At 44.2% G+C, this 17,341-nt stretch overlaps 2 protein-coding genes across 3 annotated transcripts; one reads left to right on the forward strand and one right to left on the reverse strand.

Annotated features, from left to right (window-relative positions):
• Positions 1–855: 855 nt before the first annotated feature.
• Positions 856–14,519, reverse strand: AGTR2 (angiotensin II receptor type 2). Of its 2 annotated transcripts, XM_048515049.1 has the most exons (3): positions 14,387–14,519; positions 4,166–4,317; positions 856–2,305 (listed from the first exon to the last, which is right to left on the reverse strand). In XM_048515049.1, exon 3 carries the CDS (start codon positions 2,231–2,233, stop codon positions 1,094–1,096), a length of 1,140 nt encoding a protein of 379 aa, XP_048371006.1. In that variant the 5' UTR covers positions 2,234–2,305; positions 4,166–4,317; positions 14,387–14,519; the 3' UTR covers positions 856–1,093. The 2 variants fall into 2 exon arrangements, with proteins under 2 accessions (XP_048371006.1, XP_048371005.1); XM_048515048.1 differs by lacking the exon at positions 14,387–14,519 and having other exon boundaries at positions 4,166–4,589.
• On the forward strand, positions 14,120–15,400 carry LOC125442456 (nyctalopin-like). Its single transcript, XM_048513821.1, has one exon. The coding sequence runs from the start codon at positions 14,120–14,122 to the stop codon at positions 15,296–15,298; it is 1,179 nt and encodes a 392-aa protein (XP_048369778.1). The 3' UTR covers positions 15,299–15,400.
• Positions 15,401–17,341: the final 1,941 nt, after the last annotated feature.

Genomic DNA, 17,341 nt, shown 5'->3' on the forward strand with positions numbered 1-17,341 from the left:
AGTCCACAGATATGGAGACATGAGAAGCCAGTTGGAATTGTCATCTTCCAGCTGGTGGCTGGATTTCTTCTGGAATTCCAACTGGTCTCTTGCAGACAAAGATCACTTCCCCTGCAGAAAATGGGTGCATTGAAAGGTTGGCTCTACGGCATTATATCCCTCCAAGGTCCCTCCTTCCCCAAACCCGCTTCATGTCCCAAATCTCCAAGAATTTCCCAACCCATAGCTGGCAGCCCTACAACCCAAGCTTCCCTTCAAGGCTCCTCTTGTCCTTTTTTGTGTCCCTCAAAACCTGACGCCCTGGGCAACTGCTTAGATTAGCCTAACGTTTAGGACCACTCTGGCTATTAGTTCCATTTGAGAAATCACATTCCTTATGTCGCTGCTTGTAATTTTTGCAGTGTAGCCAACAGTGGTTCCACAGGGAAGTTTGAAGAAGCAAAAAGTGGCACGGGGGGGTGGGGAACCAAAGCCCCTCCTGCTTTCACATTTGTGAGTCTGGGAGACATAAAACTCAATCTGAATGTCTAACTCAAAGCCTCATTGCCTGGAAACGTGAGGACTTTATAACCTGTGAATTGGCCCTTTGGCAGTTTTGCCATATGATAGATAGACCAACATTGGTTTCAATACTTAAAAACTGCTTTAACTTAGACTCATTGAGATTTTTAAACTTATTTGAACTACCTGACAGTTATTTCTCAGCAAGACACTTCAAGCTCATGAAGGGAAAGAGTGCACAGAGTATTCTATCTTTGCCACAGACTGTCATGTAAAGTCTTTAGATATAAGTTTCTGCATTCCAAATTTCTCTCCTCCCCTTAGCATTAAAAACGCTGTACTACCTTAAATGCATAATGTCATTGAATGTGTAATGTTTTTCAGATGTTTCTTAGTAATAAATCACACTCCTGGTTAAACAAGAATTAATATATGACAGCCATTCATTCCAAAGGACTGCAGATCCCCAAGGAAACCAAAAACAAGAAATCTTCAGTGGACAGTTTGTTCTAGAAAACAGGCAAGAGAGAATCCAAGAAAGAACAAAAGAGAGAAGGAGAAAAGTCCTCTTGTAATAACTTCCAGATGCGGCTCAAGAAACCCACAATGGGTGAGTTTGCAGCCTTCCAGAGTCTCCTTCTCTGTGTTTGGCATCCTTCAGGGTGTCAGTGTCTTTAATTGAGCTACTTTTGCTTGAGAGGAAACCTTGCCTGTTGCTGTTGAACTGATAAAGTCTTAGCTTAAACAAATGTTGCAATTTGTCCTGGAACTGGCTGCCAATTAAATAATATAAAAGCGGGTTGATGCAGCTGTTCGCAAATCCCATGGAGATCCCAAATGGCAGGGCTGTGTCAATGGCAGATACAATCCAGCATTCGTTGATCACGTGCATCCAGGTCAGGGCATCCAAGAAGGTCAAAACGTGGAACGGGAGCCAACAAATGAAGAAGGCCACAACTACAGCGGCTACCACTTTTAACACGCGGTCCCTTTTTTGCTTGTTCTTCCCCAAACCTCTGGCTTTCATCAAGTGTACCCGTATCTGGATGTAGCATGTGGCTATGATAGCCATGGGTATCAGGAAACCAAAAGTGTTCTTCATTAAGGCTGTCCCTGCTGACCATTCAGAATATTTCTCATTTGGAAAGGCCATGACACAGGCAGTCACATCCAAATCTTCAATGTGTTGGGTATCTCGGAAATAGAAGGTGGGCAGAGTGGTCAAAGCAGCCAGACTCCAAACAAGCAGTGCAGTAACAGAAGCCCGGTGCAACGTCCGTTGCTGAGACTGAAGTGGATGGACAATTGCCTGGTAGCGGTCCATGCTCATGCATGTAATGAAGAAGATGCTTGCAAACATGGTCAGGCCCAAGACTGAGCTGCAGAGTTTGCACATCATTGAGCCAAACAGCCAATTATATCCATAAGCGTAATAAGTGGCCCAAAATGGCACTGTGACCAGGGTCAACAAGTCTGCTGTGGCTAAGTTGACAATGTAAATGTTGGCCACAGTCTTTAGATTTTTCTGTTGACACAGAACTAAAATCACTAGGCTGTTTCCCATCAGTCCAAAGATGAAGAGAATACTGTAGAGTACAGGGATTAGCACAAACTGGTAGCTGGAGAATTGGACAGAGCAGTGGGACCAAGAGGAGACATTGGTTGGGAATACATCGGGATCTTGAAGCGTCTGTTCCATGGCACTGATAATCGAGTCGTTGCTGGTGTGCATGTTGCCAACTGATCGGAAAGTGGCTTTCTTGAGATCTTTTGGGAAAACCTTTCACCTCACATAGTCCAATTGCTATTTTTTGAGGGAGAAAAGGAAATGCATTAGAACTGTGAACTGTGTGTTTGTGAAGCATATTCTCATTATTCTCAGTTAACTGATGGGAGAAACTGAAGCTCTAAACTGTCGGAGACTCTAAACTGATCTTTGCATCAAGAGACTGTATACACTCAACACTGGACATTGTGTTCTGATTACACTTTAGCAATGATATGCAACTGGGTTGTCTTGTTGCTCAGGAAAATCCAGTTGCAAACTGTTAGTCTAGCTGTAAGATCCAGCAATGCGTGGCTCCAGGCAGAGTCTTGGAGTTCCAGCATTCTGTCAAGCTGTCCATCACAGCTGGTAGAAGCATTTCTGGGGCAAAAATGAAAGCTTCTCAGTATTGCCTGCACCGCTGTTCATGACTTCAAAATGACTGTATCAAACGACAGTATTTTAGAAAAATTGAAGGCAACCAAGATTATAGAGTTTCCTTCTCCACATAAATTTGTCTAGCATCCAATCTGCCTAAATTTTACATGCCAGGTGAAGGACATTTTATTTTCCATGGATTTTAGTCAATCTGGCTAATTTGATGGATCTGTTAGTTGGATTTTGCTTCTCTCTGTTTCCCCTCTGTTTATTTTTTAGATGTTAGAATAATCTTTATAAGTTTTTTAATGAATTATAAAATCTTCTAGAAATGCCTTTAATTTGAAGAAGAGAAGAAGAGTTTGGATTTATATCCCCCCTTTCTCTTCTGTACGAGACTCAAAAGGGCTTACAATCTCCTTGCCCTTCCCCCCTCATAACAAACACCCTGTGAGGTGGGTGTTTGACGTAATTGCACCCTTGCTTTTAGAATTATTTTTTTTTGTAATGTGATTGCTTCAGATTGTGTATTTTATGGTGATTTGTAATTATTGGTAGTTGCCTTCCAAGCCATGCTGATGAATGCAGGATAAACATATTTTAAAAAATTAAAGTTGCATTTATATAAAAATATAATTACTGTTTGTAGTAATACAATTTAGGAACTAATTATAGTAATTTAAATTAATTTTAGTTTTTGTACGTCCAATGTAGGATTAGCCCTTGTATGGTTAAGCACTGGTATTTATTTTTTTATTAAGAATGAAGGTTCAACAGAGATCTAAAATGTTGGATTTGCTGTCAAGTAGTATATTTCTTAGTAAACTGGTGATGGATTCTAGAGGAACACTTTTAGATTAGTCAAGGTTTGACATTTCTTTGATTTGATGTGAGACCTCTGTGACAAAGCGTTCCTCTAACTTTGCTTAACCGCCAATTCACCAAAGAAATGTTATCAAATGTCCAATTTTTTTGCCATGACCAGAATTATACACCCACCCCCCATCCTAGATTGTGTGGCTATTTGTGTAGAAGTGATCAAGCCACATTTTAATACTATGGTGAAGTCCCCTCCCCGCCACACACACCATGTTGTATTCTGCCCACCAAATAAAAAATATTCATTAATTTAAAGAGATGCAAGAGACAGAAGAAGAATCAATTGTTCCATTTGATCATCATGAAGTGATTCTTTGTTATACTGCTAATCATATACATATGTTTCTTTCTTTACATACTGTTAGCACCAAAAGAACCTTCTGTGCAAAACTGTTTATATTAATGTCTGTGTACAAAAAGCACAGCAAAATGTTCATTTAAGATGAAAATATTTTCAGCCTTTTGCTTTGTTTTTGTAATAAAAAGTGCCAGTATATAGGGTTGCACTGAATTTGACAGATTCTCTCCTCAGGACTTGAAAGAACCCTGCAAGGTTCTGGCATTTAGTCCTGGTGAGTACCAACATTTAAAAGTCCTTTAAAAAATCAGTTTGAAGCAAGAACCAGAGAAAATATCAGTTACCTTGGCAATGTTCCAGTCTGAGCGGTGCGCAGACCCAGTTGTGTATTTCCAAGTTCGCTAAAACGCCAGTCTCTGCTTTCCTGTATTACTTTCCACACAGAGTGCTGCTAATGTACATAACTGAAAAGTCCATCGAAGAGATTGTGCCCAGTCTGAGGGAGTAAAATATTTTGTTAGAGCATCCTCCTCCTCCCGAGAACACGTGAGCTTAGGCAGAGAGCCTCACAAAAGGACTTCATGCACATCACCAGCCAGTGTTGTTTTTCCAACCACCAAGAGTAGACGAGAGGATTGGTAGATTCATACATCTCTCTGACCAACCACTGGGATCAGTGCTATCATATGGGGAGGGCATGAAGCCAAGGCTTTCTCAGTACAGCTGCTTCTTTCTTTTTCTTTGTTGAATGGATTTTTAATATCGGTCCTTCACTTTGAAAAAAAAAAAAAAGGAAACAATTTTAGCCCTTAAAGATGCAACGTTACACTCAAAAGCGGGCAGATGATGTTTGCTTAGTCTCAGAAGCCAGAGGGAGGACGTTAAGTAGTTCTGTGTTTGGGGAGGCTTTCTCTGGCTCCATAAATTAATGAAATCCCAAAAAACCACGGGAAGCTTTGGAAAAATGTTGAGAAGAATAAATCTCAAGGAAGATGGAAGTTTCAGAGAGAACTGTCTGAGCAATGTTTACTAAAAAGACTGTAGAGGGTTAGTTGTCAAAGACGTTTGGAACTGTGCCAAAGGCCCAGCTGTGGTGTCTTTTCTTTCATAACTGGAATGGTAACTGTGTGGAATTTGCAGAGATTGCTCACTGAAAGTTTGGGTGAGGAGAGAGATGTTTGAAGAGTCCATTCCTGTAGAAAAGAGACCTCCAGTGACAAGTATGTGTCATTGTGGGTACAACCAAACTATTCACCTGCCCACCCATGCATAAGTGCAACAATTTCACTGCCAAGTAGTGGACAATTCACATGGCACACTGTTTTCCCACTAGTTAACAAAGGACACAATTCAGTAGGGATTTCTCCCCTGCAAATCTCACCCAGAGGAGCTGTTATATTCTCCTGAGTCTCCCATTCATTTCCATGAGGCTGGTGCAGAACAATTTCCCACCAGATTGTTTCCCATGAGTTCAGTTCTCCTTCTGCCACCATGACCTACCACCCAAATGTGTCTCCTGTTACCTCCTGGTGACATTATCTCTGCTGCCCATTTCTCAGCCAACCTCTGGAGCTTGATCTGCCAGAACTGCTTTTTTCAGTGGCGTAGGAGCAGCAGTGGCGTAGGAGGTTAAGAGCTCGTGTATCTAATCTGGAAGAACCAGGTTTGATTCCCAGCTCTGCTGCCTGAGCTGTGAAGGCTTATCTGGGGAATTCAGGTTAGCCTGTGCACTCCCACACACACCAGCTGGGTGACCTTGGGCTAGTCACAACTTCTCGGAGCTCTCTCAGCCCCACCTACCTCACAGGGTGTTTGTTGTGAGGGGGGAAGGGCAAGGAGATTGTAAGCTCCTTTGAGTCTCCTGCAGGAGATCCAAACTCCTCCTCCTCCTCCTCCTCCTCCTCTTCTTCTTCTTCTTCTTCTTCTTCTTCTTCTTCTGGACATGGTTATCACCAGGCTGTCCCCTGAAAATTATAGCGGGTACAGCTGATGTCAGATTGCCCATTGTGCCCACTGTGGCTTGGGAAATTCCTTGAGAATAGGAGGAGATGCTTTGGGAGGGTCAGGTTTGTGGAAAGTAGTAGTAGTAGCAGCAGCAGTAGTTGTTGTTGTTTGAGGAGTTTGGATTTATACCCAGCCTTTCTCGAGGCAGCTTACAAACTCCTTTCCCTTCCTCTCCCTACAATAGGCACCTTGTGAGGTAAGTAGGGCTGAGAGAGTTTTGAGAGAACATGACTAACCAAACGTCACCCAACAGGAATGTAGGACTAGGGAAACCAATCTCGTTCACCAGATAAGAGTTTGCCGCTCATGTGGAAGAGTAGAGAATCAAACCGGTTCTCCAGATTAGAGTCCACCTGCTCTTAACCACTACATCATGCTGGGAGGGAGGTCAATAGGGATGTGACGGCATAATCCACCATCTGAAGCTGCCGTTTTCTTCTTTCTGTACAGTCTGGAGACAGCTGTAATTCCAGAACCTCAGGTTCTGGTCTTTGGTAACCCTATAGCAGAGGCATAGCTGTAGAAGCCAACTGAAAAGATGGCAACCACATCATCTGCATGTACAGAAAGAGCACTTCCTGTAGGTAGTGTAAATTACACGGTTGTTCTGCCTGAGACTTTTGTGTATGCTAATATTAAACAAACAAATAAGGACACTACTAGGGTTCCCTCCCTGAACTTGCAATTCCTATAATTCTCTGCATCAGTTATTCGTGACTTAAATACTTGCAAGAGAGCACCAGGAAACATACTGGTAGACATCATGGACCTTTAACCACAGCACAAACCAGAGTCGAACACACTGTTTTGTAGTTCTTGCACGGAATATTTTTCAAGTTTCTCCCCCATTTTTTCTTTTTGTTTGCTGCTATCTGTAGCAAGCTTTCCAACTCCAGAGGAAAACTCAGCTGGTCTAACCATGAAACATGATCTGCCAGGGAGATGAAAGAGCTGCACAAAACAGTTCTTCTTCCAGATGCCAAGCGGGGACTTTTTCAATCTTTCACTAGAAAGATGAGGTTTCTCCAAGGTTTGGCTTCCAAGGCTGCCAACCTGACATGTCTTCAGTTCATTAATCATACACTGTCCCCTTCACTTCTCCCCACACTTCATTTATCTACCACCCTAACTGATAGAATGGAATTAAAAATATGCCTCTTGAAAGGACGGGATCCTGTTGTCTGGGGTCATCCTGTTCTCATGCTTTTCTTACTTCATCCCAAGAAAAAGAACATTCAAAAATAGATGATGGTGTTCTCATGGCTTTAATAGTTCATTTATTTATTACTGTATATATGGTCAAGGGCACAGACTTTCCCGGAGGGGTGTGGTAGGTCCCTCAGATGTTATGGGGACCACCAGAAAGGGGACTACCAAAGGGCACCACACCAACATCCCTCCAAAGGCCCGGTGGAACAACTCAGTCTTACAGGGCCTGTGGAACTCACCAAGGTCCCGCAGGGCCCGGACAGCTGGAGGAAGACAGTTCCACCATGCCGGGGCCAGAGCCGTAAGGGCTCCGGCCCAAGTAGAGGCCAGCTGCATCATTGAGGGGCCGGGGACCACCAGTAAATTGGCCTCCGCCAAGCGCAGAGGCCAAACCAGGACATATGGGGTAAGACGGTCCTGAAGGTACGAGGGTCCCAGCCTGCGTAAAGCCTTAAAGGTTAGCACCAACACCTTGAAAGTGATTTGGAACTCAATCGGAAGCCAATGCAGGCGGTGCAACAGAGGGCGAATGTGATCTCTAAAGGCACCCCCTGTGAGCAAACGGGCCAGCGCATGTTGGACCAGCTTCAATTTCTGAATCAGCCGCAAGGGAAGGCTCGCGTAGAGCGGGTTACAAAACCTTGGTTACTCTTTAAGATACCCTAAGCCTCTTCCTTGTTTATCATATTTGACTTTACAATTTACAGATCTCTGTAACATGTCAACTGGAAAGCAACTAGGCTGACATTTTGTTTCCGGTCATCATTGTGAGAGGGGGAGGAGAGCTGGGAGAGGAAGGAAAGTTGTCCATGAGGACAAAGATTTGTACCAGTGAGGAAAGATGCAACATTTAGTCCCCAGAACGTATTTGGGGCGGGGAGTGCAAAGAGGTTTTTAAAAACTGATTTTTCTCTGATTTCCCACCAATCTTATCTAAGTTGTTTCTAAATCAGCAAACCTGCTTCAAACAGCAGATTTTTTCAGGCTTCCACAGAGAAATTAATTCTTGAATGTGGCTTCTCTGGTATGGAATCTGCCAAACAGTGCAGTGTTTCACAATGTTCTGGCATGGTTGTCAAATCGTACTCTTGAGTTTAGGAACTCCTTGGCATGCCAAATCTTCAATGTGGAATCCAGATGCTGGACATACTTGCAGGCTTTTCCTTGCTGTTTTTTAGGGAAATGTGGAAAAGAGACTATTAAGAGGCCTCTTTAAGATATTTCACCACTGAGACATTTCAGTTCTATTCAGGATTATTAAGATGCTGCTGTCTTGAAGGTATAACAAGCCATGGCAGCGGGCCATAAATCTCTGCACTGCAGCAAAGGTACATTCCTTCAATCCTCATTGGACTCAGTCCAGTCCACATATTTCTACTGGAATTGGCCTGAAACAAAGGTGATTTCTCCAGTAGTTTGTAATATTCAGACCTCAACCCTCTTTTGTTCTCATTTCAAGGGTGTTCGGTAGAAAAATGTCTTCTTGGTTTAGGTAGACTTCTGTATGGTGGTTTCTGCACAGCCCAAATATAATGGGCTAAGGAAGCTATTTATTTCGTTTTGGGAAAGAACTTCGCACAGGGCTCTTCCCCAAAATGGGTTCAGTCCGTTATATTTTCCTCAGCCTGGTTTTTACAAAAATTGCTACACTTGCAATCTTTTTAGAGAAACCAAGGGAGCCACAGCAACTGGACTGTTTGCAATCGCTTCCCAGAGGGGTGAAATTTCCAATGCAAAGGCAAATGGGAAGTTATTACTGTATATAAGGTCAAGGTCACAGACTTGCTGATACCCTTTGAACCTCATGAAGCATCCCCCACAAACTACCTTGGTTAATCTTTAAGATGCCCTAAGCCTCTTCCTTGTTTATCATATTTAACTTTACAGTTTACAGATCTCTGTAACATGTGAACTGGAAAGTAACTAGTGTGCTGTGCAGAAACCACCTATGTTTTGTTTTTTAATTGGGAGACAACTATCTGTAAGTTTTGGCAGTAGTGATATTTTGGATAGCGGGGAATAAATAAGAATAGAATCTCCATCTAAAACCTATATTGAAACTGAGCTCTCTCTTTTTTCAGATGCTTTATAGGAAATATTTCCTCTGACTCCAGGCATGGGTAGGAGAGTGGAGGAGTGAGATATGAAGGAGAGGAACGGAATGGAAGAGGAAATGGCATGAACAGACCCCTTGGCTTAGGAATGCATAGAATTTGACCCCAAAAGAGAAGGAGTCACTGAAGAGCTGTGATGAAAAACTAGAAAATTCCACTGCAAAGATAGTTGGAGCCTTTCAGATCTATGCAGGGGTATTGTTTGGCCTGTTTAATATGTCAGCTGTGGGGGGCATGCAAGCCTGTCAAATCAGTATCTCAAGCTAAACATTGTGATCTGTTTATGCCAAGGAGCCCTCTGGGGCTTGTGTTTTCGCCAAGGCTCCGAGAACAGATTGAGTGGATGCCTGGTTTTGGACTGCAGACCCCTTCTGCTGCACGCTGAACTCCAGACTTGCCCCTTAGTGAGTAAATAAGCAACTGTCTTGCTCATACCACAAGCGTGGCTGCAGTCACAGCAGCTGAGCAGAACATCACCCACTTGAGAGCTGCAGGCCTATTATCCTGCCATTGCAGCTGGAACTTGTATTTTTGTTGTAAGGTGGGATACAAACAAGTTTCACTCCCAAATGCTAGAATTTCCAAACTCCGCAGAGAGAGAGAGAGAGAGAGAGAGAGAGAGAGAGAGAGAGAGAGAGAGAGAGAGTGTGTGTGTAATTCTCTTAAGTATTCTACACATGATAGGAAAATGTTTATCTATCAATAGTGGAAAATGCCACCTTATCAGTCTGAGGGTATGCAAAGGGAGAATGCTGTGTGCCACCTGCCAACCAATAAAATTCTGGGGAAGAGAGAATACTAAGGATCTATGGAGAATGACCACTGGTATTGGCAGTTTCATAGAAGATAGGTCTACAAAAAGCTACTAGCAATGATAGCTGAATGGAACCTCCATGGCCAGAAGCAGTGTATCTCTGAGTACCAGATGCTGAAGACAACAGGGAAGGCTTGGTAGATGGGCTTCATGCAAGGCTTTCTATGAGAAAAAATGATACTACAAAAGGACCCTGCCCCTGCAAGGAGGGACAGAGAAAAAGCCTGCTAGAAAAAAAGAGATGTTGTGGCATCCTCTTGTCTGTCCAAACAGCCCCACTCTACCTCAGTTTGGCTAGGCACTACTCTTCTTGCCAATCTTGCCATCTTCCATGAGGGGCCTGGAGATTTCCCATAATTTCAAATGATCTGCAGAGATCAGTTCTCCTGGAGAAAATAACTGATTCCGAGGGTGAATTCTATGGCACCACATCCTTGCTGAGATCCCTCCCCAAATTCTGACCTTCCCAGTCTGTGCCCCCAAATCTCCAAGAATGTTCATTTCAATCTTTAGGTGACAGCTGAAGACAGTTTTGTTTAGGGTCACATTTGATTAATTTACTGGCAGTCCTAAATGGTGATTTTAAATTTTGCAGTTCTTGGCCATCTAGAGATCAGCTGTAATTCTGAGAGAACTCCAACCAAGACTTTGTGATCCCCAACCCCCCTTCAACTTCAGTCCACTCCCCACACACGTTTCTTTCGACTAGGCATCCTTCCGGCTGGAAGGGGGAGAAAGACTTTTGTGTTGAATTGTCTACTAATTCATTTGGGCCTTAAAATTTTGGATCATCAAATTCTTTTGTTTAAAAGAGTCTGTTATTTTCTCTTTGGGGAAGGAATTGTGGAGATGGATCAGAATGTCTATAAAATTGTATTTAATCAAGAAACATGGAAGTTGTCTGAACCAAAGATTTGAAGAATCAAAATGGTTTCTGTGTGAAGAGACAGCAGGTTTGCTTGTCTCCAACAGGTCAGAGAAGCCTGTTTCTTAGTGAATATGCAGGCAAGTACAGATAAACATCTTTAAGGTCTTGTAACTACAGGTTACTATGTGACAGAAGCCATATAAATTTATGACTTTGTTTTTCTGGGTTAGAACCAGCAATAGGGGATAGCTAAATCAATGTGATTAGTTAAATAAGGAAAAAGTGTTTTTCTATATAGTTAAATGAACACAGAAATGATAATGAGAGATTCACATGTATTAGTATTTCACTATAATTCTATTGTGTTAGAATCAATATTTGTAGAATCATTTTGAAATGAAAAGGGAAGTTTTATGATCCTAAGGAATGCTGCATAGCTTAAGGATATATCTCTCTCTCTGGGAGAAACTTAGAAAACGGGTTTTTCTTGGAAACAAGAAAGACAGCAAGTTAGTTTTATTGCTGCCCCTTTGCATATGGGCAGAGAGAGGGCACGCGCTAACAGCATGAACAGAAGGAATGTGAATACGTAGAATAAGAGGCTGTCTTACTGTGACCAGGAGACAGATCTATCCAATGGGATTTGAAAGTACATGCTTGTAGCACGTGAAAGAGGTATGGATTATAATACGTGAAACTTAAGGGGATGAACTGTATGACGTCTGTATTCTGTATCTATAAAGACTGGGGTCTTATAGAGGGTGTGCCTCTCACTCAAGAGCACCCGGAAGGGGGCGTGTCTCTCACTTGAGAGCACCAAGGCGTGCCTCTCCCTCGGGACAGTTCACCTTCTGTAACTTTCTAAATTCTGTGTCTATAAAATTGGTCCTTTTGTATCAAGGGTGTGCCTCTTACCCTTAAGGGGACACCCTGGTCAGATACTTATGCTGTCCAGTAAATTTATCTTCTGTTTCAAAACTGCTTCTTGGGTGTTTTCTAACTTTAAGTTTTTCTTAAACTAATTCAGCTGTGTAGGACCAGAAACGCAGTCCTGGCCCCACAGAATCATTGACAGGTCTGGATGGTTCTTTATGGATCCACTGACCAGTCAGGAACTTGGAGCCTTAAGACAGCTATCCACTGCCTAATGAACTGCTATCCTGGTGTGGATGGGCCTTATTTTAAAGGGGGTACCCCTCTGCCTAGTCTGTTGGGAAGGACTTGGCTGCCTGAGTTAAACAAAGATTTGTCAGAGATTCCTTGACTCCACAGTTGCTAGCCTGCCATCTCCTGGACTGTTTGTTGAGGACTGCAAAAAAGCAGTGAGAAGAGGCTGTGGGCAACCTGAATCGGTGATGGCGCTGTCGGCTCTGGATTGGGAAATTCCTGAAGATTTAGTGTGGGGGAGGGGGACCAAAGGCCAATTATTTGATAGCCAATTAATTGGCTACCAAAGGCCAATTATGCACAAGGCATCTGTTGCGCTTCGGGGGCAAATGTCTGTTGCAGCAAGATGTCTTGTATGAACGCATCTCCTCAAGCCCCACTTTCACTTTCTAGTCTCCCCACGGCAAGCAAGACCACTTGTAGCACAAATTTAATTTGCTTCACCCCCAGAGCGGGGAGATTTTTCAGTGAGCACAGCTTTGACCCAGACCTTTTCCCTTTGCCCACAGCCAGCCTGCCTAGTTCCACTCTACCCACACCTCGCAGTGCCATTTGTGCCTTGCCCCGTTCCATGTTGCTGGCTCTTTCCAGTTTCTCCAATGCTCATTTGGATATATCAATGTATCAGTATAACGGAGTTGGCTTTTGCAAGGAACAGCACAAGCAGGGTCAGTTTCTGGCTCCAGCCCATCTCCCACACTTTTAAAAAACTTTTTTTCAGACAAGCCTCTTTTTTGAAACTAGCCTCTCTCCCGCCACAGCAGAGAGAGACAGTGGAGGAGCAGGAGCAGCTGTGGGGGCGGGGCGGGGGGTTTCAGCTGTATAGTATTGGGACTGAGTGTTATGAGATCTGTGAGACCAGGGAACCGAGGCCCCTTAAGACTGTTGGGGGGGGGGACTGGGCTACCTCTAAACAGAGGAATGCAAGGAGACCACACTCCCCACTGTACAGCTAAAAGGCCCAAGGTAAGTGTTCCATGACTTATGGGCCATAGAGTCAGCCCTCCAAAGCAACCTTTACTTGTTTGTTTGTTTTTCATGTAGTTTCTCATATGCAGATATTAAAAAAGTATTGATACAATAAATCTTAAAATCAGTCCCTAAAAACCACTATTCAGTATTGCTCAATCAGATTCAATGAAATAAATTGCAATAACTGAAAACATTACGCAAATCACAGGCCATGATCTATAAAACAGGACAGAGAAGTTTTACAGTGTCACATCTAGTCTTACAGTCTCAGCCACTTTCTCCAGGGAAAGCAATCTCTGCAGTCTGGAAACCAGTTGTAATTCTGCGGGAACTCCAGGACCCACCAGGAGGATGGCAACCCTGCCAACTAGCTGCCTTAGCTGAGCCAGAAGCCAATGCGGATTACAGAAGCAGATCAAGAGCAGGTTAAGGCTCTGAAGTACAAATTTAGATGGCCTCTAGTGAGAGGCAATTAGTTTGGGTAAAGAAAAGTGCTACTAACTCAATGTCTAGATATGCCCCTTACCTTAGTGAGATAGATCTGCATTATTTTGTATCTCATAATTTCAAGACATCAAAAATACAGTTTCTAATACACCAACTACATGTTGGGCTTCCTTCTCCCATCCGTGTAGTAGCAGCCCACACAATCATAGATGCAATATCCCAGACCGTAACTGCCTTATCCAAAGGAGGAGGGGTACAGCTTTTTCCATTTTTGTGCAGTGGTCTTTCGAGCAGGCACTAGCAATTTTCTCAACCTTCAGGCTCTATTCGAAATCTTCAGTGTCTCAGTGCAACATATAGCCTGGTTTTTCTAGATGTCTTTACCGTTGCATGGCCCTCTCTGCCCTGAAGTTCTGACTAGCATCCATCCTGGCTCCTCACAACATGCTGGATCTCATTTGACTAAGAACTTTATCCCTGCCAGCAGCCATAAGCTCCCTTGAGTTCATTTCCTTTCTGTAAAAAAAACCTTGTCATTCCTCCTGGGTCCGTCCTCCTTCTGCTGTTTTTCAAAAGAGCTGCACGGCATTTTTGGTGATGCTCTTTAACCTATGCCAAGATCATGCTGTTGCTATTTTTCCTTTCTCTTTTTGCTGGTCCTCTAGAGTCTGGACTGGACACAAGCCCCTGTGCCTGTCCACCCATGTGTAAATGTTTTTCTGATGCAATTATCTACTGTGGCAGAGCTGGACTCAGAAGCCTCCCGACAGACATCGTCGCTTCTACCATCTCTCTGAACCTGTCCGATAATTTTTTGCGTATCCTGGCTGCTGATGCCTTTGGCAACCTCACTTTTCTGAGCAGCCTCTGGCTGGATCACAACAATCTAACTTTCTTGTACCCAGGTGCATTTAAGTCACTCTACAATCTGAGGGTGCTGTACCTCAGTAGTAATTCTCGACTGACCTACCTTCATGCCAACACCTTCCAAGGCCTGGACAACCTCGTCAGCTTGGACTTATCCCACTGCAACCTTTTCGAGATCCACCCGTTCATATTCTCCCACTTGCCCTCTCTGGAAGTGCTCGACCTGACTGCCAACAACATGCACTACATCCCACAAGCTTTCCGAAGCTTGACGCGTCTCATGAGGCTGTCTCTGGAGAGGAATCACATCGAAGCCATTGGCAGGGACTCATTGAAGGCCATGAGAGCGCTGAAAGACTTGAATCTCCGCAAGAATCGAATCTGGACCATCCATCGTGATGCCTTTCTCAAACTGGACAGGCTCTGCATGTTAAATTTAGGGCACAATCACCTCTCTGATTTGCCTAACCAGCTTTTCAGTGGATTAGCCCAGCTCAGGACCATACGTCTCGAGGCAAACAGATTCACCAGGATCAACTGCTCCTTTTACGGCCTGCGCAGCCTGAGGAAGCTGTACTTGAACAACAACCACATCATGTTCATTGCAGAAGCTGCATTCTCACCTTTGAAGGAACTTAGCTTTCTTCACTTAAACAGGAATAACCTGAGCTACCTTTCCAGCCGCCTGCTCATGGAGCTACCCAAGCTGAGATACGTCTTCTTGTCCCATAACCCCTGGGAGTGTGATTGTGGAATGTTGTGGTTTGCCACCTGGATACTGACCTACCAAGGGATGATTGAAGGCATGCACTGCACAATTCCTGAGGTTCGCAACGTGTCGTTGCTGAGCCTCTTTACGAACGACGCCTTAGCCACCTGCTCGCCTCCATGGGGGGTAATAGAGGAGGATGCCTGTGAAGGGCCACACACAAATGGAGCTTTTCCTTCATCTGCCGCTTCTGGGATAATACTTTGCTTCCTGTTTACCTTGAAGCTTCAGCTCTCAGCTGTTTAGTCCTTTATGTGGACAACCAGAGACAGCCATAAGTTAATGCTTGGAAAAACGGGTCTTTGTTATCTGTACTCTGACAATTTAAAAAATGGAATGGATTTATCCTTTGGGGAAAGTTCAGGAGTTCTTTTTTTTTTAAAGACTGCGGTTAACTTCAGACATCCAAATGCAATTAGCACTGCAGGTACCGGATACTAATCTCATTGTTATTTTAATTGGGGAAGGAGAGCAGGCGGCAGGCGTACTAAAACCAGTCAAACTGACTTACATATCAGGCTCAGGGGCTTTAAAAAGGGGGGTTTGGCTGTGGATGTTTGCAAACTGCCTGGCTCTTGTGAGATGCCACTTTTATTCCCTGGCAGACTGAGGGTACCTAGCTGGGTGGCAACAGTCACAGACTGCCCTCAAGAAAGTGGCAATGCAGGCTCAGAAATATCACACTGTATGCTTTTTTTAAGGTGCTCTCTGAGGGACAAACAACAACTTTCTCACCTGTAAATTATTATTTTTTAAGTGACTTTGAGTAGAGAGGTGGATTGGGACCATAGCAGCAAGGGAAGGTTAATTCTTCCAAGAAAAATCACTCTCCCAACTGCTTTTACATCTACAAATGACAGGTGCAATACATTTGCCTTTTCCACTATTAGGTTTTATAGCTGCTTGGAAAGTTTTCACTTGAGAAAGTCCAACAGCAGAAAAAGTTAACCAGCAGTCCTCTGCCCCCAGTGTTATGGCCCCAATCCAATTTGGTCCCAACTGCTAAAACTGTATGGGTCTAACTGGATGCCCGCCCGCGCCCAGCCAGATTAGTTCACACCAGAATGATGAGGCCTTGACTAAGCAGTAGAATCGCACACTTTCTGTGCACAGGGTCCCAAGTTTAATTCCCAACATCTCCAACTAAAAAAGGATCTCAGGGGGCAGGGTTGCAAAAAAAAATAATCTAGGAATTTGGGTTCTGCTCTGTAGAGCATGATGTTGTCTCTTGGGATACCATCAGCCTTAGTAAAGTCTGAAAGGTATAGAGTGCAGGATATCTTTTAAGTGCAAACCGGGGGGGGCGGGGGGAGGTTCTTGATTTGTACTAAACCAATGTGTTTAAGAAGAAAAAATTGTGATACGCTGAGAGAAAACAAGATCAAGCGGCATGAAAATAGACTGGGTACAGCCCTCTAGCTCCAATCTGAGCCGCAGAAGGGCATTATCCCAAGATATTCACAGCTGATCTTTTAAAAAAACACTGAAATGCAGCTGGGACAGAGGAATTGCCAATTTACATTCAACAGCAGTGCTGGGGGTAGGAGTGTTCAGTTTTCTTCCTGCCTGAGCTATTTTCTGGGTCAGACATTCCTGAGTTGCAAGGGGGGAAATGCTAACTACGTTTCAGGGTGTTTTAAAGCCAAAAGCTCAAAAGCATATCTCCAGGGAGAAAGTGGCACTTAGATGTTTTCATGTTGATCCATGGGCAACTCCATGGTCCTTAGAGAGATACTAGCTGCCCCCACCCCTAGCTTTCCCAAGTTGCAATTCCTGCTATTTCTCAGTGCCCCCCTCCCAACTAGAATCATAGACTCAAGAGGCCCCTTCTGCACATGCAGAATAATACACTTTCAATCCACTTTCACAATTGTTTGTGTAGTCGACCCACGCGGTCAGCGTAAGAACGAGACGAGACGCGGAGATAACATCTGGTGGAGATCGCCAGCAGCGGGAGACCGGAGGTCCGTGTTCCTAGCGAATCTCCCGTCTGCCGGTTCCTGGCACCTTTTATTGTTACTCTATCGGGGGCGTGTATAAGGGAGGACTGGGGGGAGTTCCGGGAGAACGGGAGGCGGGAGGTCGGGAGATCATCATGTGATGTATGATCTCATCTGGCTACGTGCGGAGAGGAGCATACGCGTCTGAGCCTAATCCTCACCTGGGGGCAAGGCCATTGTCCCTGCGCCCGGTGATTGAGTCAGACAGTTCATGACCCGTGACTCATGGGGGGATGAGGAGTGGGGGTGCGATGCGACCGGCAAGGCCGCAGGTCCGTTGGCGTCCCAA

This window comes from Sphaerodactylus townsendi, linkage group LG13, assembly GCF_021028975.2.
Source record: "Sphaerodactylus townsendi isolate TG3544 linkage group LG13, MPM_Stown_v2.3, whole genome shotgun sequence".
Lineage (NCBI taxonomy): Eukaryota > Metazoa > Chordata > Lepidosauria > Squamata > Sphaerodactylidae > Sphaerodactylus > Sphaerodactylus townsendi.